The 21463-nt window shown below is 41.0% G+C and overlaps 1 protein-coding gene across 1 annotated transcript in view; it reads right to left on the bottom strand.

Annotated features, from left to right (window-relative positions):
- Positions 1-18596, bottom strand: part of sdcbp2 (syndecan binding protein (syntenin) 2) — a 29385-nt gene extending 10789 nt beyond the window's left edge. The window contains exons 1-3 of the mRNA XM_061789362.1: positions 18438-18596; positions 8361-8412; positions 2756-2885 (exon numbers count right to left, since the gene is read on the bottom strand). Coding sequence (XP_061645346.1) covers positions 2756-2885; positions 8361-8411 — 181 coding nt within the window. The 5' untranslated portion in view covers position 8412; positions 18438-18596. The remainder of the gene's footprint in view (positions 1-2755; positions 2886-8360; positions 8413-18437) is intronic.
- Between the last annotated feature and the right edge of the window lie 2867 nt (positions 18597-21463).

Genomic DNA, 21463 nt, shown 5'->3' with positions numbered 1-21463 from the left:
GAGAGAGAGAGAGAGAGAGAGGCCATGTCTTTTTTTTGTGCACGCTCATGATTCTCAATAGAAATTAATAGTGTGGAGGGGTGGCACCATCGCTGAACTTGTGCAATTTATGTAATCTCTTTGTTGTAAATATTTAATAATGTAATATTTGCAACACTGTACTGCACATTAGTTCCTTGCAGAGGATACTCTTTGGCTCGCTAACTTATTCCCAGTCGCCGCTGCTATACTTGCGCCAATACACAAACACGCGCGCACCTTGCGTGATCTCGTCCTGAGTAGCGCATCTCCGCCCCACGTATACGGAGTTGTGCCACACTCAGACAAATGCCACACACACTGAGCTCCGTCACATTGACGTCAGACAATGCCCATAACAATGGTGTGCCCTGTGTACTGTCCACAAAAGAAAAACAAGAAAAAAATTAAAAAGCAGCACGCGACCGGTCACTCACCTTCGAACTATTGGGCACCCGTGCCCTCTGCAACCAGTCTCAACTTTGTCAAACTGTGCGACAAATCGCCCTCTACTGGACCTCCACAGCACGGGTTTTCTTGAACCAAATCTTTCTTGGCATGTTATTTAATTCGGTCAGTAAGTGGCAGTGGTGGTACGAGTTAGATTCAGGACAACACGTTTTTGTCACTTTAAGCACATGAACAACAACTGGCCAATCCTGAAAATGCAACTGATGAAGAAATGCCGATGATTCAGCCTGAACTCCCACACTGGCCTAAAATAAATCTCTCCGTGTGTGCTTGTGATCACTTTGCTCTTGTTTCAAAGCAGGCTTGCTTGTTTTCCGTTCATTCTCTTAAAAAAAAAATTATTCTCCGTTCTTACACAACTAGTCATGTTGTTTGATGAGAATACAGTGACTATACGCTAAGATATAAACTGTCTGAACATGGCTAATGTCAATCTGAGTTTGCTCCTCTCTCTTTGTCTTCAAGTTCCTCTTCCACACCAGGAAAAACAGCCCCTCCTGAATGTCCTTAAACTCCCTCCTACACCCCCAGCAAGCCTCTTCATCCATCCCTTCTTCTGAAACAACCGCTGCCTCCCTTCCCTCTTTCTCAATGATGCCCGATCCTAGCACAAAGCAACAGCCAGGGCCTGTCTCCATGGTGACTCACAGCTAACAGACATTAAAAACAAAAGACCCAATGCCCACAGCACTCAAGAGAAGGGGTGGAAAAAGAGAAAGAGGAGGCTGACACACTGAACTTACTTAAAACTTGAAAAAAAAACATCATTACTCATTTGTTGCTTAATGAATTAAATATTTTATTATTTGTGCATTCATTTAAGTAACAAATGTCAAATTTAGAGCTGTCACTATCAAATGTTTTAAGAATCGATTCTATTGATTATTCCATCGAATACTCGAATAATGCCACCCACTGTTGACGAATGTTTTCTGATCAGTGAAAGGGCCGACAGTCCAGGCACCAGCACATCGTCGCACATCATGCGAGTAACATTTAAATTTGCAAAAGTTGATGTAACTTTAACACTATAGTCACTTCAAAGTAAACATTTTCATATACATTTTCATCTGAGCCAGAAACCAGTGGGATGCACGAGTGCGCCGACGGCATGCTGAACTTACCTGGAGGAGGATTTACAAAAAAAGATCTAGCCCCGGCCGGGTCCGTCGCGCTCGCCTGCTATTTAATTTTCGTACAAATTTCCCCACAATAATACCATTACTTTACACTCCCACTCGATCTCTGCTTAGGGGTGTGTTGACAATAGACAATTATCTTCGTTTGCAGGTAGCAAGCTATGCTAAGCTAAGCTAGATGGAGAAGCTTCAACATACACATAGACAGAGTTTAAATGGGCAGGATGATTTAGTGGATAAAGGCTTGCTCCAGTAAAGTAGCGATGAGACGTACTGTGTCAGGACAGCATCTTTTTCAGTACTAGTTTCCTTAAAAAGTACCATGAGCTGCACTTTGTGAACACCGTGGAACAGGCATGGACACACAGCATCACTGCACAGTGAATACACTGCAGAGTGTAGTCTACCAACATCATACAGTACGTTCCAACTAGCTATGGCAAGGTTACACTGCATTCTAACTCATGATAGTATGGTATATTACATTAGTAAAGTTAACAAACACGTCAGTACATTCATTACCTTTTTGTTTGGGCGGCAGAGCTGCTTGCCAATTTTGAGTTTGACTGTGAATGTTTTCTAATTGTGTAGTATCATTTTAGAGTTGCTGCTGTTGGTACACCAGCTTAGCTTTGCATTAGTTACATACCACTTTATTTTCATCCATTTTTAGTTTAACGTGACCCCAAAGCTTAGACATGCTCTGACGTTTTGGGTTTTCTGCACTGGTCGACATGACCACAGTAGCACCAACCGAGTTCGTGCATCTGCAGAAAACGTCCAGGTGGAAAACATGGACAGTGGCGCAAACATGGTTTCACTGAGCTTCGAGGCAGAAATTTTGTGTCGACTTACTTTATTTTATTTTTGTCAACTTATCCGGGTTATTCGATTTTTTTAAACTGACCCCATTAAAAATAGCAACCATGGTTAATAAAATTATGAAATAAAAGAAGACTGTGCCCCATATGGAGGCAATGCATAAAGTTAACATTACAACTTTAAAGTTGTATGCAGGGAACATTTTGCTTCATTCTTAATTCTATGAGTTAAGACAGTTTCAATTTGGAGGTTCCACTGTACTTAAATTAAAACTTAACACATGATATATTGCACGTAAAACTTACAGGAAGAAGGCATCCCAGCAATGGCAGGCTGTGGCTGGTCACCTCCCTCAGTGATGCCTGGCATGGCAGGGTTGGTGGTGGTGGTGGTGGTGGTTGTGGTTGTGGTGGTCTGGGCGAACTGGGCCTGGGCCTGCGCGGCAATCAGAGTGAGCATTCAAGTGAAGGAATCCATCTGACCTTTGAGTTGATACTGTTGCTGTCCAATGTAGTGGGTGGTGTCACGATACCAAAATTCTGACTTTGATACAATACCTGCATAAAATACCTCGATACCAGTACTGCAACAATACCATGGCAAAAATAAAACACATCAGTAAAAGCGGTGGAATAAAAATTGACAAAACTAAAATTTCAAATACGATTAGAATATTAGAATAATCTGAAAAAATAATGTAATAAAGTAATTACCCCAATCTTAAATCATTTTCTAAAAAAACAATTAGATCTATGCCTGCATTATCATATAAATAATATAACAAATGTGTGTGTGTGTGTGTGTGGCGCCACAGTGGCCGACTAGTTAGCACATCTGCCTCCCAGTTCTGAGATCCTGGGTTCTAATCCGGCCTCGGCTGTGTAGAGTTTGCATGTTCTTCCCGTGCCTGCGTGGGTTTTCTACGGGTACTACGGTTTCCTCCCACATTCCCAAAACATGCATAGTAGGTTAATTGCAGACTAACTTGCCTGGAGGTATGAATGAGTGTGTGACGAGTTGCTTGTTTGTATGTGCCCTGTGTTTGGCTGGAGATCAGTTCAAGGTGTACTCGTTTCTTGCGCAGTGAGCTGGGATAGGCTCCAGCATGCCCGTGACCCTAGTGAGGATAAGCGGTATGGAAACTGGATGGAATGGATGGATGTGTATATCATACATATATAGATAGATACAGTGGGTATGGAAAGTATTCAGACCCCCTTAAATTTTTCACTTTTTGTTGTATTGCAGCCATTTGCTAAAATAATTTAAGTTCACTTTTTTTTCCTCATTAATGTACACACAGCACACCATATTGACAGAAAAAAACGGAATTGTTGAATTTTTTGCAGATTTATTAAAAAAGAAAAACTGAAATATCACACAGCCATAAGTATTCAGACCCTTTGCTGTGACACTAATATATTTAACTCGGGTGCTGTCCATTTATTCTTGTCATCCTTGAGATGGTTCTACACCTTCATTGGAGTCCAGCTGTTCTATTATACAAATTGGACTTGATTAGGAAAGCCACCCACCTGTCTATATAAGACCTTACAGGTCACAGTGCATGTCAGAGCAAATGAGAATCATGAGGTCAAAGGAACTGCCTGAAGAGCTCAGACAAGGCACAGATCTGGCCAAGGTTACAAAAAGATTTCTGCTGCACTTAAGGTTCCTAAGAGCACAGTGGCCTCCATAATCCTTCAATGGAAGGCGTTTGAGACGATCAGAACCCTTCCTAGAGCTGGCCTCCCGGCCAAACTGAGCAATCGCGGGAGAAGAACCTTGGTGAGAAAAGTAAAGAATAACCCAAAGATCACTGTGGCTGAGCTACAGAGATGCAGTCGGGAGATGGGAGAAAGTTCTTGAATGGAGTTTGCTAAAAAAAAAAAAAACACTTGAAGGACTCCAAGATGGTGAGAAATAAGATTATCTGGTCTGATGAGACCAAGATAGAACTTTTTGCCCTTAATTCTCAGTGGTATGTCTGGCGAACGCCAGGCACTGCTCATCACCTGTCCAATACAGCCCCAACAGTGAAGCATGGTGGTGGCAGCATCATGCTGTGGGGGTGTATTTCAGCTGCAGGGACAGGACGACTGGTTGCAATCGAAGGAAAGATGAATACGGCCAAGTACAGGGATATCCTGGACGAAAACCTTCTCCAGAGGGCTCAGGACCTCAGACTGGGCCGAAGGTTCTCCTTCCAACAAGACAATGACACTAAGCACACAGTAACGAAGGAGTCGCTTCAGAACAACTCCGTGACTGTTCTTGAATGGCCCAACCAGAGCCCTGACTTAAACCCAATTGAGCATCTCTGGAGAGACCTGAAAATGGCTGTCCACCAACGTTCATCATTCAACCTGACAGACCTGGAGAGGATCTGCAAGGAGGAATGGCAGAGAATCCTCAAATCCAGGTGTGAAAAACCTGTTGCATCATTCCCCAAAATACTCATGACTGTATTAGCTCAAAAAGTTGCTTCTACTCAATAGTGAGCAAAGTGTCTGAATGCTTAGGGCTGTGTGATATTTCAGTTTTTCTTTTTTAATAAATCTGCAAAAACAACAACAACAATTGAACAATTCTGTTTTTTTTCTGTCAATATGGGTGCTGTGTTTACATTGAGGGGGGAAAGAAAAAAAAAAAAAAAAAAAAAAAAAAAAAGAACTTGAATGATTTTAGCAAATGGCTACAGTATAACAAAGAGTGAAAATTTTAAGGGGGTCTAAATACTTTCCGTACCCACTGTATATCTAGATATCCAATTTTATAACCATAGATACAAAAATTTTCAATTTACGGATTGGTCTGCTAATGCGTGTTAATGCCTGCTAATGCTAACGTGTGCTAATGCTATCGTATGTCTACACATGCTAACGCACGCCCACACGGGATCCCTCCGTCCACCCTTAAAGGCATTTCTTTAACTTGTCGGCAGACAGCAGTCATTTGCTGACCGTCAGCTTTTTGCGTACTCGGCCCGGTTGTTCAAAACTCGGTTATTTTAACCACTGCTTAACCCTAACCACCGGTTAAATTCTTAACCCACCGTTAGCTAACCGACTGTTAAATATGCATACTTAAAACATGGTTAGTGTTAAATATATTGTAGAAATTATCATTTATTTGCTTGCATTAGTATTATGGACGATTTTGAGAAAGGGAGATGTCTCGCCTTCAAGAAGATGACTCAGCAGGAATCATCAGAGAGAAGGACGTGGCCGGGACGTGGCAGGTGTTGGTCCCATGTTTTCACCTTGAAACCCTACCCTTAGTGTGTTGTGTCTTGTAGCTTAGTACGTTATGTCTTGTAAACTTAGAAACCTCCCTATTTCAAATAAATACAGGAGCGACGGGAGAGATTGTTTAGAGCGTATTGAGAGGCTGTAATCTGAACAATCTCCCATACGCCTTCCTCATGAAAAAAGAAACCAGCGTCTTCATTCCTTTTGTGTCCATTTTTTATAATGTTGGGTAAGATAAATCCAACAGTTAGTCACGTCGTTAGTTAATGGCACCGTCAAAGTTAACCGTGTGGTTGACATCACTGGTCAGCGCCAATATATCCCACAATTCCTCATTTTGTTGACTTCCGGTTTAGCAAAAAAAAACTGTCGTGTGCATACCCGGGCCATTTCGCACAAATGTTGATGTACTTTCCAGTGAGATTAAACAACCGTAAACTTATTATTGTTTTGTACAATGTAACATTGTATACAGGAACAATTATGGCGTGTCTATCGTGATAATAGGTATCATATTGAAATTAAATTCATTGAATTATTTATATTAATGTTCCAAACACGTACAGCTCTGTTTTGTACTTAAGATTGAATACAGAGAAGGGGCGTCACCTACAATTACTAGAGATTTTATAGATGATTCATTGATTTTATGCTTCATATCAAGCAATAATTTTGATACCCCATGTTTAGTTTTGATAAGGATGGTTTAAAAAAACAACAACAAAAAAAATAACTCATCTCTTTTCTCATCATTATACTGAATGCCAGTTTAGGTTTCATTGTACTTTCTATTTGTTTTATTTATTTATATTATTTTGAAATGTAATAATCAATATAAACACTAATGACTTCATGACTACATATATTTATATAACATGCATCATCATCGCCATGTCTCTTTGAACGAACTTTAAATGGTATTCAATGATCCAGTGAAGAGAAAATCAGTAAAAACTTTACAGCAGATATTTTGCGGGTGCTTCACATGGATGCAATATGATTCTGTCAATGTCTTACTGAAAAATGGACTTCATTATGGGACATAATCAACTATTCTTAATAAATCCATGAACAAATTCTTTTGGCTTGTTATATCTATTTTAACCTATATTATTATATCTAATTGACTCAAATTTTAGACTGTTATTCAAGTTACCGTGGACAAGGAAAATATAGACATTTTACGGGTGCTTCACAGAGACGCAATGTTTATCTATTTCAAATATTTGTTTTTGACTTAATTATGTAAGATCGTTCAAATGTCCAAATAGATCACAGTCATGTCTTATTTATTGAATAAATCTATGAAATATATGTTATTTCCCCAATTTTTAATGTCCCATGTCTTGAGATGATACATATGCAGTGAGTGCATCCAGAAAGTATTATCAGCACTTCACTTTTTACACATTTTGTTATGTACCAGCCTTATTCCAAAAATGAAATAACTTCACGGTTTCCTTCAAAATACTACAAACACCCAATAATGACAACATGAAAAAAGTATTTCAAATTTCATTAAAAATAAAAAAAAAATAAAGCATATGTGAAGTTCTCATTCTTTGCCACAAAACTAAAAAAAAAAGAGCTCAGATTAATCCTATTTCCTGTTTGTACCAGTCACTCAATGAAATTACTGAATTAGACTTTTGTAAATTATTTGCTCAAAACAGAAGTATTTGTGAGGGTTCGGGATCAATACTGCCACGAAGAGCAAAAATCTGTCGACGCCACCCTAAAAATGTTTAAAATGCCTATATAGTTAACCACAAATATACCCCAAACACTTTTATCACTTTATAATTTCACACTCACCTAACAACATTACCCTTTAAAAGAAATGTCCTCGAGCTAAGCACATACAAAGACAAAATATTAATTTTGCCATGAAAGGAAAATGTTATAATTTTTGTCAAAGTTTTGGGAAATAGGTGTGTTTTTATCCAATAGTTTTAGTTGTGTTCTACAGAAGAAAAAAAATTTGTGTACGAGTTTGTGAATGGCAAATCAAGTACCTAATTATCCAAGGTTGTCAGGACTTTTTTTTTTTTTTTTTTTAAACAGTCAGGGTGATCAGCTGATGTCTTTGCCCTTTAGAAAACAATGTGAACAGAGGACGATGGAGTTTGTAGAAGTGTGTTGGATTGCTATATTAACCATGCAACGCACTATGAACAAAACAGGTTTTCACTCGGTGTTAAGCTCCACAGTGTCAATAGAGGAGGTATTCTACTCTATCCAAATGGTGTAGCTAAGGAGTTCATGGAGGTCGCATTATATTAAAAGTCTAAATCATCACATGATTGGCTTCAGACAGTAAGGCTATATATACAATACAATTATGGGTCAATTAGATTCAGTGCAATGTGCAGAGAGAGTCGGAAAGCAGGAAAACTGTGAGGACCTCTTAAAAACAAAAAAACAAGTTGTACATTATTAAAGAGGCTTGAGTGCACATTATTGGCTTCAACCTGATGTCTGCATCAGAAGATTCACATTAGGATTGCTTTGCAAGCACAGAGCATGACATTGACCCATCTACTGGAATCATCGTTCAGTCACGTTTTAGAGTAACAAATATTCAGCATAACCCTTTTAGTCAATTTTTACTCAGGTCACACACACACAAAACAAGATAACATGAGGCTGCGCATCTTACCGTCATCACCTTGTCAACCTTTAGGTCCTCCAGGGATGGATACAGAGACATCCTGTGTGGGGAAAAAACAGTACAGGTGACACATGCTATGGTACAACAAAGAAACGAGAACAAACCAGATGTAACAGTTTAATGACTCTTTGATGTGACAAAGACAAGAGTAGGAATAAAGTAACAATACTGTGACATTGCATTGTTTTCTGTCACGGTACACAAAAAAAAAATAAAAAAATCAAATAAAGACTGTTGCTGTCTGATTTGTGCACTTAAGGAGAGGTAAGACTGTCCTAATACAAACCATACTTAGGCAACCAATTAAAACATGTTTTTAACAATTGGCTGGCCCTGGTACTCAATAATGTTTATTCTGTTAACAAAGTTAAAAGAATAATAACAACCATTTGTTGCCTTAATAAACCAAATGGAGGTAACACTTATCCTGTTTAGATTTGCACAGAGCTGGAGCCTATCCCAGCTGACTTCAAGCAAAAGGCGACATTGGAAAATGAACGTAATGTTTTGAGCAAATAGTTTATGACAATTGCTGGACTGGTTGAAGAACACAGATTAAATTCAAAATCAGGTAAATAAATTAAGCGATCAACTGAATTCTAGTATTTTTAAAATGTTAATTGGCCTCTTTTAATTATGTTACACATTTGTTTAACGTGTAAAGAAAAGACAAGATCAATGTTTAATCACCAGTATGGAAAAACTATCATCAAATGTTATTACTTTATAGTTAGTTATATTACCTAACTCAAAGTTCAGCTTTACATAAACTGATGGATTGATGATCTGCAGCTATAAATATGACATTAGTCCAAGATACAGAAATCACATACAGTATCTCAAATTATCTCAGATGATGCAATTCCTACCCTCACCTATGGTCACGAGCTGTGGGTCTTGACCGAAAGAACAAGATCCCGGATACAAGCGGCCGAAATGAGTTTCCTCCGCAGGATGTCCGGGCTCTCCCTTAGAGATAGGGTGAGAAGCTCGGTCACCCAGGAGGGGCTTACAGTAGAGCTGCTGCTCCTCAACATTGAGAGGAGCCAGATGAGGTGGCTGGGGCATCTGATTAGGATCTCGCCACCCTTTGCATAATGGTCATTTAACCAGACTATTGCGAGATTAGTCATTCGAACTGCTCTCAGTGCTAGAGGACTCTGCATCTTTTTGCACAATTGTCAAAAAAAATAATAATTTGTACCGGCATTACCAGATAACTAGCAACCCTTTATTGCTCAGTGACTGTTTTCGTCAATGTATTTATGTCTCAAAAGTGTTCTCTGTCAATTGACTGTCTGTTGTCGTACTAGAGCGGCTCCAACTACCGGAGACAAATTCCTTGTGTGTTTTTTGGACATACTTGGCAAATAAAGATGATTTTGATTATTCTGCCCGACGACTCCCTGGTGAGGTGTTAGGGGAACGTCCCACCGGGAGAATACCTCGGGGACGACACAAGACACGCTGGAGAGAATAATGTCTCACAGCTGGCCTCGGAACACCCCGGGATCCCCCCGGAAGACCTGGATGAAGGGGCTGGGGAGAGGGAAATCTGGGCATCACTGCTAAAGCGACTGCCCCCGTAACCCGACCTCGAATAAGCGGAAGAAAATGGATGTATGGAAGGATGATGCAATTTAGCATTGGGAAAGTGTCAGTGTATGAACATCAATGTGCTGTACATAAAGTGGGGCAAAAAAGTATTTTGCCAGCCACCAATTGAGCAAGTTCTCCCACTTAAAAAGATGGGAGGCCTGTAATTTTCATCATAGGTATACCTCACCTATGAGAGATAAAATGAGAAAACAAAAAAAATACAGAAAATCACCATCTGATTTTTAAACAATTTATTAGCAAATTATGGTGGGAAATTAGTATTTTGTTAAAAACAAAAGTTCATCTCAATACTTTGTTATATACCCTTTGTTGGCAATGACAGAGGTCAAACGCTTTCTGTCAATCTTCACAAGGTTTTCACACACTGTTGCTAGTATTTTGGCCCATTCCTCCATGCAGATCTCTTCTAGAGCAGTGATGTTTTGGGGCTGTCGCTGGGCAACACAGACTTTCAACTTCCTCCAAAGATTTTCTATGAGATTGAGATCTGGAGACTGGCTAGGCTACTCCAGGGGCCTCATGTACAAAAGGTTCGTACGCACAAAAACGTCGAGTATATTCTTTTTCCACGGCAAAGTTCAGAGGTATCAGGACTGAAACGACCGTGGAAATGTGCGGTGCCTCACGGCAACTTTATGCCTGGCGTACGCACGTTTCTACACCATTTGGTGCTTTGGCGACACTTAGGGGTGATGCTGGGAAACTGTTATAATAAATCTGCACATCAGAGACACATGAACAATTAATACCCGGCAACATTTGATTTCAACAAATGTAAAAGAGGCAAGGACTGAGAATTTGTTAACTAGTGTATTTAATGAATTACTGATATTTCTGAGGACACCTATTAATTGATCAAGGCGATCATTTATGCCGCCTGTTGCCCTCACAATCATTTCTTGTGATTCCAGCACATGCAATGGGGAAATAAAATTAACAAAAACAAAAAGGGTCCTTTGAATTTACTTAATGTGAACATGTACATCGGTTGCACGTGATTCAAATGTGTTAAAATGACATTGAGGAGAAAAGGGGTAAATTATGTAATTTTAACACATCTTAATCATGTGCAACTGATGTACATGTTCACATTAAAGTAAATTCAAAGGACTATCAGTGTGCACGGGTGAGGACACGGCTTGTCGGGCGGGCAGCGGCAGCCTGTTGTTGGAGCGTCGGAGACGCTGGGGATGCCGGAGGAGACGGCAAGGTGGACGAATCCCCCGCGCCTGTGACACTATACAGACACCGGGGAATGTTGACGAATCCCCTGAACATGTAGCGCGTGGCTGCGACTGCGTGACCTTTCCTGTGTATTCAAATAATAAATCGTGTCATCAAACAGTAGTCAAAGTTTTTGATACCCTCTTTAATATGCTGACATGCTTCTATTTGAATTCAAAAGATTTATTACAAATACCATCGATACAACATTGACACATGAACCTCTCTCTCATAGGGCTGAGTGTATGTTACTGTATGAACACTTTTGTTGTGAGTTATAAAAATACCTTGGGCTAATCAGTCAGCCACATGTGAGAGTAGTGTCACCCATGATTGCAGCGACTCTCTCCTCAAACGGGCTGAGGCCCTCCGCGCCTCCGCGCCGGTTCTTCCACCTGTTTTGGCCACACTTTGGCGGTGGGCAGATGTCCTCCGCTTCACATCCACCTTAATGTCTGACCACTTCTTTTTTAGTTCAGCGAGTGTGCGCTGTTCCGACCCCACAGCATTGATAGCCGCACACACGCTTTCCCATTCGCTCCTCTTTGGTGTGTTGTTAACGCCGGAGGACAGCGTGCCAAAGAAGATATTCTTGCGCACCTCCACTTCATTGAGCAACTTCACATTCAGAAAAATTGTCTCTTCATTACCTTGCTCATTTTCCTTTTTTTCCTGATCATGCAGAGATTGGGAGCTCAGGTACAGGGTTCATTTAAATATGATTTGCATATTTAAATTTGGCGTGGGCGGGGATGAGTCGGCTACTCCAACATGTGCGCTCATTTCCACGTTGATTGGGATGTACGAAGGAAATGTGCTTGGATTCATGCGTACGCACAGATTCATACATCTGGATATTTTTGTGCGTATGACGTTTTCTGGATTTGAGCGTACGCCATGTTTCAATAGGGAATCCACGCAAGTCTTTGTACATGTGGCCCCAGGACCTTGAATGCTTCTTACGAAGACACTCCTTCGTTGCCCGGGCGGTGTGTTTAGGATCATTGCTATGCTGAAAGACCCAGCCACGTTTCATCGTCAATGCCTTTGCTGATGGAGGAGGTTTTCACTCAAAATCTCACGATACATGGCCCAATTAATTATTTCCTTTACACGGACGGATCAGTCGTTCTGGTCCCTTTGCAGAAAAACAGCCCCAAAGCATGATGTTTCCACCCCCATGCTTCACAGTAGGTATGGTGTTCATTGGATGCAACTCATCATTCTTTCTCCTCCAAACACAAGTTGAGATTTTACCAAAAAGTTCTATTTTGGTTTCATCTGAGCATATAACATTCTCCCAATCCTCTACTGGATCATCCAAATGCGTTCTAGCAAACTTCAGACGGGCCTAGACATGTACTGGCTTAAGCAGGGGCACACGTCTCGCACTGCAGGATTTTGAGTAACTGGCGGTATAGTGTGTTACTGATGGTAGCCTTTGTTACTTTGGTCCCAGCTCTCTCCCTAGGTCCCCCCCATGTGGTTCTGGGATTTTTGCTCACCGTTCTTTTGATCATTTTGATCCCACAGGTTGAGATCTTGCGAGGAGCCACAGATCGAGGGAGATTATCAGTGGTCTTGTATGTCTTCCATTTTTTAACAATTGCTCCCACAGTTGATTTCTTCACACCAAGCTGCAGATTCAGTCTTCCCAGCCTGGTGCAGGTCTACAATTTTGTTTCTGGTGTCCTTTGACAGCTCTTTGGTCTTGGCCGTAGTGGAGTTTGTAGTGTGACTGAGGTTGTGGACAGGTGTCTTTTATACTGATGAGTTCAAACAGGTGCCATTAATACAGGTAACGAGCGGAGTACAGACGAGCCTCTTAAAGAAGTTACAGGTCTGGGAGAGCCAGAAATCTTGTTTGTAGGTGACCAAATACTTATTTTCCACCATAATTTGCTAATAAATTCCTTAAAAATCAGACAATGTGATTTTCTTGATTTTTTTCCCCTCATAGGTGAGGTATACCTATGATGAAAATTACAGGCCTCTCCCATCTTTTTAAGTGCGAGAACTTGCACAATTGGTGGCGGTCTAAATACTTTTTTGCCCCACTGTACACGTCATAGTGAATAATGTCAGCTGTCATGTTATCTAAAATGGCTCCAACATGAGAAGAACTAAATTTTAATTTGTGTCACATGTTTGAAAATAAGTTGTAGAGAAAGCACACAACAACACATTGAAGCAATTGTATTTGAATTCTGTCAAAATGTCAGCTTGAGAAGAATGTAGGAACAATGGTGACGAGGCAAACACGCAACATAAAAAAAGCACCCATGTGTACGAAAGAGGAAATGAAAGCCGACAGTCAGCTGACTGACATTAAATGCAGTACAACAGGCACGTATTGTAGCAACAAGTAGGGGTAACGTGGGTCCCCCTTCCCATGGGCTCACCACCTGTGGGAGAGGCCATAGGGGTTGGGTGTAGTGTGAGCTGGGCGCTGGCCGAAGGCGGGAACCTTGGCGATCCGGTCCCCGGCTACAGAAGCGTGGACGTGGAATATAACGTAACCTCTCTGGCAGGGAAGGAGCCCGAGCTGGTGTGTGAGGTCGAGAAGTTCCGACAAGATACAGTCGTGCTCGCCCCCACACACAGCTTGTGCTCTGGTACCAGGCCTCTTGAGAGGGGTTGGAGTCTCTTCCACTCTGGAGTTGCCCACGGTGAGAGGCGCCGAGCAGGTGTGGGTATACTTATTGCCCCCCGGCTCGGCGCCTGTACGTTGGGGTTCACCCCAGTGGACGAGAGGGTAGCCTCCCTCCGCCTTCGGGTGGGGGGGACGGGTCCTGATTGTTGTTTGTGCCTATGCACCAAACAGCAGTTCAGAGTACCCACTCTTTTTGGAGTACTTAGAGGGGGTACTGGAGAGCGCTCCCGCTGAGGACTCCATCGTTCTGCTAGGGGACCTCATTGCTCAACTGGGCAATGACAGTGAGACCTGGAAGGGTGTGATTGGGAGGAACGGCTCCCCCGATCAGAACCAGAGTGGTGTTCTGTTATTGGACTTCTGTGCTCACTCTGACTGTGCACGGCAGTAAGTCGGACTTTTTTCCGGTGAGGTTTGGACTACGCCAAGGCTGCTCTTTGTCACCGATTCTGTTCATAACTTTTATGGACAAAATTTCTAGGAACAGCCGAGGCGTAGAGGGGGTCCTCAGAATTGCATCTCTGCTTTTTGCAGATGATGTGTTTCTGTTAGCTTCATCAAGCCGTGATCCCCAACTCTCACTGGAGCGATTCGCAGCCGAAGCGGCTGGGATGAAAATCAGCACCTCCAAATCTGAGACCGTGGTCCTCAGTCGCATAAGGTTGGAGTGCCCTCTCCGGGTCGGGGAATGAGATCCTGCCCCAAGTGGAGTAGTTCAAGTATCTTGGGGACTTGTTCACGAGTGAGGGAAGAATGGAACGGGAGATCCACAGGTAGATCGGTGCAGCGTGATCGTAAAAGACTGGATGCGGTGGTATTGGAATACAAGATTTTATTGCAGTAGTCTGACATAGTGCAATCATGAAAGACCAAATTTGTCTTGTAGCCTAATACAGGGATTGCGTGTTGTCTGTCTCAGATGTCTGTCCCACACCTCCGCCATGTTTTTTTTTTTTTTAAATAACTTTATTGGTGGTCATATATTCACAGTACTACGTCAAAAGACACGCGACAACGCTAAAAATAAACTAGCTCTTGGATGCAAATATACTGTACACGATGGCGACGCGGAGTAAATGTCTTTTGCGGAGCCGATCAATTACGTCATTGATTGGCTCCGCAAAAGACATTTATTCCACGGCTCAGCGAATTATGACAAAGCCGATCAGCATGAAATGTTATCGGCCGATACCGATCAAGCCGATCAGATCGGTGTAAAGCCCAATTAAAACGACATCGGCTAAGGCCTACATCCATGCAGACCCCCACTATGGCAACTCTTTAAAGCAGAATAATTACACTAAGTACAACACTGACATAAAAAGAGCAGTAACTTTGGAGTATTGTAAAGTTTTGTTATTCTGAAGGTTTGACACCTGGAATGGATTATCCATCCATCCATTTTCCGTACCGCTAATCCTCACTAGGAACGCAGCCATGCCTTCTGACTGTGGGTGGGATGCAAGTTTCACCCTGAACTCGTCGGCAGCCAATCGAAGGGCACACATAGACAAACAATCATTCACACCTACGGGCAATTTAGTCTTCAATGAACCGACCATGCATGTTTTGGGGATGTGGGAGGAAACCGGAGTACCTGGAGAAAACCCACATAGGCAGGGGGAGAACATGCAAACTCCACACAGGCGAGGCCGGATTTGAACCCGGGTCCTCAGAACTGTGAGGCAGATGTGCTAACCAGTCATACACCATGCCGCCGGAATGGTTTATCACTATTTCCTGAATGGTTTATCACTATTTCCCAAACTAAAATCCACAACAAATAAAAAGGTAAAACAGCCTCTCTGAATAGACTGTTCAGATTAGATCTTTGCCATGGCTTTGGGTTTGCCCCTTTCTTTTTAACAAAACCCAGACAAAAAAAAGCAAGCATCACAAATTCCTCACCATCAAAACATCACAATCACAAAATTTGATGTGACAAAATCACTCCTCCGGGGAACAACAAAACAAGAGTGGGAGAAATGGAGAGATTTTATTTTCATGTTCATTTCAAATGAATTATGTCACTTTAACCATATAGTGCAAATCCAGCCTACTGTATGCTGTGTGCCCATGTACAAGCAGCATACTTATCGCATTGTAATATAATTATAAACCCATATCAACCACCCATCCATACTGAGTATAAATATCCCCACCACTATGTCATCATTTTCTTTGCTACCTGCTTACGTCTTCCTGGCTTTTGACACCCAATATATGTGCATTGAGTTCCTATAAGTGCATCATTTTGACCACAATCACCACAGTGTCTGACATGTAGCACTCACAGACTCTACTCACTTTTGTCCTCTTAAACACTACACCATTGTGTTGGCCGACACAGCGGCCCATTTGACGACAGCTCGCTGTTTATTTTCCGGGAGCTATGTTATATTTGCTAACATTAAATCCACCTCCATTAAAGAATGAGTGTGCCAGCAACATACGGGAAAATGCATTTTGGCTGCTTGTTTTTATGATTATATAATACATACACTCCTTGTATTACCAAGCAATATTAGTTGAATGCTTCAGGATGACCACGTATCTTTTAGTATGCATTGAAACACACACATGGATATGAAGCATACAACAAAAATACACATTTATCCTGATTATTAATAGTAGTATTAAACAGTAGTCCATGAATTTTTGTATGTCTTTATATGCTAGTATTACCACTACTTGTACAAGTATCATTAAGAGCATTGTTCTCACAGCCCCATGCATGTATCCTTCATCTCTGCCTCTCTAGATAGACACCCCACTCAGAGGCCATCTGGTATTGATCAAAACGTACTTTTTTCCTCAAATAGTTGCGAGCTGCGGCGGGTGTTTATCAGTCCATTTGCTGAGAATACTAGGCTTTCATTTTAGGGATACCTTTATTTACACTAAGGCTTGGTTATGGTGGAGCTGGACAAGCTGATGTCCACTGATTGCTCATCAGAGAATTCCAACATCTGTACTACAATAAGAATGGAAAGTGTAACTGCCTCACATTAAGTTTCGACTTCCATCTAGAGGCACAACATTACTTCCCTGTTTGAGATTAAAGACTTTTATTTTGTTGTGTCTTACTTTAATGTGTGTGTGTGTGTGTTTGTTTCTACTTTGTTGAATTCACTGGTGAGTTACACCCCATCCTCGCGCTATGTCATGCTATGGTCTATTTGAGGAGGGAAATTTAAGTGGACAACACACCCAGCGATTTATTAACTACACTGCATCTATCAGAACGTTGGCATCCAAAGGGTTACACAGTATATGTTCTTTTATGTCCTTTTGCCTAGTGTCCACCACATTGAAACATGTTTGAGGTGATCACGTTTTTTTTGCTGTTGTTTTTTTTTGTTTTGTTTTTACATCCTAGGTGATAATTTGCAAAATCGTTCAGCATTCGGAGAAATAAACAGGTGTCAATTACTGTTTTTCAGGCAATGACAAACAAATAAAACATACACAAAAACTTCTTTAAATATTCTCAAAGGATTTTAGCATGTGTACAAGTAAGTAACTGTACATTTCTCACTAATTTGTCAGGGGTCAGAACGCAGAACGAATGCGGCTTTTGAGCAAGCGTTTAATGCAGGAGAACCTGCAGAGTATAGGCCATTTACAGCTCGGTGTGCATTTGATCCAGGAACTAAAACTAAAATTGATTGATCGTTGCACCATTTTTGTTCTTAAATTGTGTACATATGTACTTTAAAAAACCGAAATGGCACCTAGTAGGAACAGCAAGAAAGGGGAAGATAGCTCTCAATCTGCTCCATCTAGGAATATGCCTTTAGATAACTTTTTGGCCTCTACAGCAATAAACCGGATTGGGTCAGGGGGAAACAACATTATATTTAGCAATAAAGAAGGTTTGGCATTACCGTTTCACCAGAAGAAAAATGCTAAAAGAAGCTTAACGTCTCTAACCCCAAACATACTGTGGGTCGTTACAAAACTGAGGCCTTCTTAGAGCTTTGCTGGGGAAAAAACAGGTGGGGGAGAATAGAGTTGTGACTGTAATTCGGAAAAAAATAAACCATGCCAGAGTCAGTGACGCTATTTTGCAAACTATTTTACACATTAATTTACTTCCACAGGATGTCAAGGACTCGGTAAACGAGGAGCCAGCGTTGCTGTGACAATCCAAAACCTAAACAGGAAGTCTTTAGGTTCATAAGATATACTGTATGCATACATGGCAGCAATTTCCTTAAAGCAACCAAATGGCAATAAAGGCGTTTAAGGTTTATTAGGGTTTGGGTTACGTCATGGGGAAGAATAGTCATATGATAAGTTACGACATCTTTCAACTGCAAATCAAGTGTAGCGAACATTTAATGACTTTATTTTAGTACATTCGTTAAACTGCAAACGCCGCGGGTATGTTATAATGTGGCAAGGGTTAAGGGCAGTACGTTTGCCTCCAAAAAATCGCACGTCTTTCTTTGTCCCTAAATAGTGACGCACAAACATAGCAGCTAGCATTTACCGTTAGCCAAAGGAAGCCAAGGTGGTGGAAGGTAGAGCTTCTCAACATCAAACGTGAAACCCAACACACTCACCTGTAAAGTATTGGCTTGAAAGTCGGCTTGTTGTTTGAATTTTTTTAAAGTCTCCGAAAGAGGTGTGGACCAGACTGTAAATACTGTACGTCGTTGCTCTTGGTCTCTCGTCTCGTCGTTGAGGTCTGAAGGGGGAAATTCTGGAAAGTGACGTCACCTCAGCAGCCCCACCCACACATCCATGTCACATGATTATTTATTTTTTTTTACATCGTTTGTCTGATTGCATAAGAAGTCATTTTTGAACGTTTTTGTAATAACGAGGGGGGGAAAATAAAAATTCAACAAGAGTCCAGTTGCTTCGATTCGATGACTGACGATCTACACAGACATCAAGAAAAAAACAATTTAGAGCAAGAACATGGGTATTTTTTTTTATTGATATTCTGACAATAAAATAAAAACAACTCAGGCTTTTATGCTATTAGGCTAACGATATGACGGCTCACACTCACCAAACTCGTGCATAAAGACCTCTCACCACTCACACTCACCCCAATTAAATCTCACACACCAAAAAACCTCACTCACCCCCCAAAAAAACCACACATACTCACACTATACTCACACTCACCTAAAAAAAACACTAATTCAAAAAAATCAGACAAAAGACACTCATCAAAAAATCCACGCATAAAAAAACTCACATCACCTAAAAAAAAAAACACACACACACAGACCAAAAAAACTCCCTCACTCAATAACTGCTCACATTCATCAAATCAATCAATCAAACAAACTTTATTTCTAAGTCTTTTTCATACAATAAATATGCAACACAAACCACTGTAATTATGTAAAATATAAAACTACATCAAACCCGCCCGTCGCTTCTCAATGAGGACACAGACATGCACACACATACAGGTAAAGAAAATATAATGTACTGACCTAATACCCTGAGGCTGAATGCAGAGCATCCAGGTGAGGAAACATCATCTCAGGGAGCCTTCTGCACCAGGAGCAGACCATAGGCTGCAGTCACAGGGCATCTGCATCTACGGATATGGGAATCCAAGAAGCAGGACCACAACCACGGCCCATCAGAACTCGCAGTGCAAGCAGAAGGTTACCCCTGAGGAAACACTGGAAACAAAAAAATACTACTGAAGTTATTACTCAAGCCTAAAAATTTATTGACAAAATGTTTTATATGTATATATATATATATATATATATATATATATAACAGTAATCCCTCGTTTTTCACGGTTAATGGGGACCAGAACCCCCCACAAAAGGTGAAAACCCGCGAAGTAGGATTTGACCCCCGCCTAGGATTTTCGTGTGTGTGTGTACCAGAATGTTTGAAATATGTAAACAGTATTTATACTTTACATATTTGAGACAAAGATTACAACAGTACACGTATTTACTTAAATCTTTAATTATAAAACCTTATACAGTAATTAACATTCATCAACATTGCTTTCTGAGCGAGGCAAAGAGGCTCTCACTTGACTCGTAGAGGCTTTAGGTTCACTCGGAGACTCTTCTGCTGGAGGCGCTGATGGTGTAGCTGGGATTTTACCTTGGAGAAAAACATGGTGATGGGTAGTTGTTGTCTTTGTTTTTTCTTTTGCTTCAAAATTCCCCTGTACAAGGACATAACCCGTCTCTTATTACGCGGAGTTACCACACATTTCGCTTCCTTATTGAAGCAGTTTTGCGGATGTTTGCTTCCTCTTTCTTGATGTACCGCACTGTAGATTAATTCACGCCATAATGGCGTGCCACAGATGCATAACTTCTGCCCTCTTTGATCATATCTAAAAGTTTCACTTTTTCACTAATGGTCATCATCATCTTCTTCCTCTTGGGCGCCCCGGAGGAAGCTTTTGCAGGGGCACAGCGCTTAGGCGGCATTGTAAGTAATCAAAAAAAGTTATCGCTTAAACAAAATAAGTTATCAAGAACACAACACTGAGATACAGTCTGCGAGACAGTCAACAGCGTGGACGAGACTGGCGAGACACAACAAGGAAAGATGCTGGGTGAGGCTGCGATGAGCAATCAGTCAGCCAATCAGCTGACGGGATAAATCCACTCGTGCTCTCATTGGTCGATGTCGCACCGGGAACCAATCACGCTGTATATATAAATATACATATATACATATATATATATACACATATATATATATATATATATATATAAATATACATATATATATATATATAAATATATAAATATACATATATATATATATATAAATATATAAATATACATATAAATATACATATATAAATATATATATATATATATAAATATATATAAACAGGACAATTTATATTTTAAAAAACTAATAACAAATATAAAAAGAGTGTAAGGGACACACCGTCAACCAGCAACCCCCAATCTCATGCTGTTCCGCATACCTGCCTCGGCTGCCCCGCTGAGCCCATCTGCATACCCAAGACATCTAAGGAAAACCGGGTCCACTTATCAAGGGAGAAGCACGGGAGACTTAGCTTCTCACACAGACGCTAAATTCATTACCAGCCAGTCTGAAGAATCTAATCATCAAAGTGGAGACACGGACATTTGGTTTCTCACTTGGACGCTAAGCTAATTAACTTTCACCCCCAGCCAGCCTGAAAAGTCTCACCAACAGACTTCTTTTTTTGATGACCAAGGTGAGAAACCAGCTGATTGGTGGTTCCCCATGAAGCCACGGGGCCATTTGTTCCTTTTGTCTGGGACAATTGATGGAGCACGAGCGACACCCACAGGCGGTGGAGAGTTACTACAACTCCAGGGGAACTCATCACAATTTTCACCGAATGTGAACGAAGCATGATATTTTAAGAACTTTGAGTGAACACTCCCAGTGTTACCCTCACAACAACGCCACAAGTGATTGTATTTCTTCATATTTGAATGTCAAATATGTTTGTGAACTGAACCGGATGAGACGTTTTCACCCCACACAACACAAATCCCACATTGCAAATATTACAGTGTTCTCAACAACCACATACAATTGAAACATTGCGCGGGACAATGCAAAGGTGGAAACTGGTCTT

This window comes from Phyllopteryx taeniolatus, chromosome 1 (genome assembly GCF_024500385.1).
Source record: "Phyllopteryx taeniolatus isolate TA_2022b chromosome 1, UOR_Ptae_1.2, whole genome shotgun sequence".
NCBI classification, from domain to species: Eukaryota; Metazoa; Chordata; class Actinopteri; order Syngnathiformes; family Syngnathidae; genus Phyllopteryx; species Phyllopteryx taeniolatus.
Note: the sequence above shows the minus strand (reverse complement) of the source record. Positions and strands in the feature narration are given on the sequence as shown.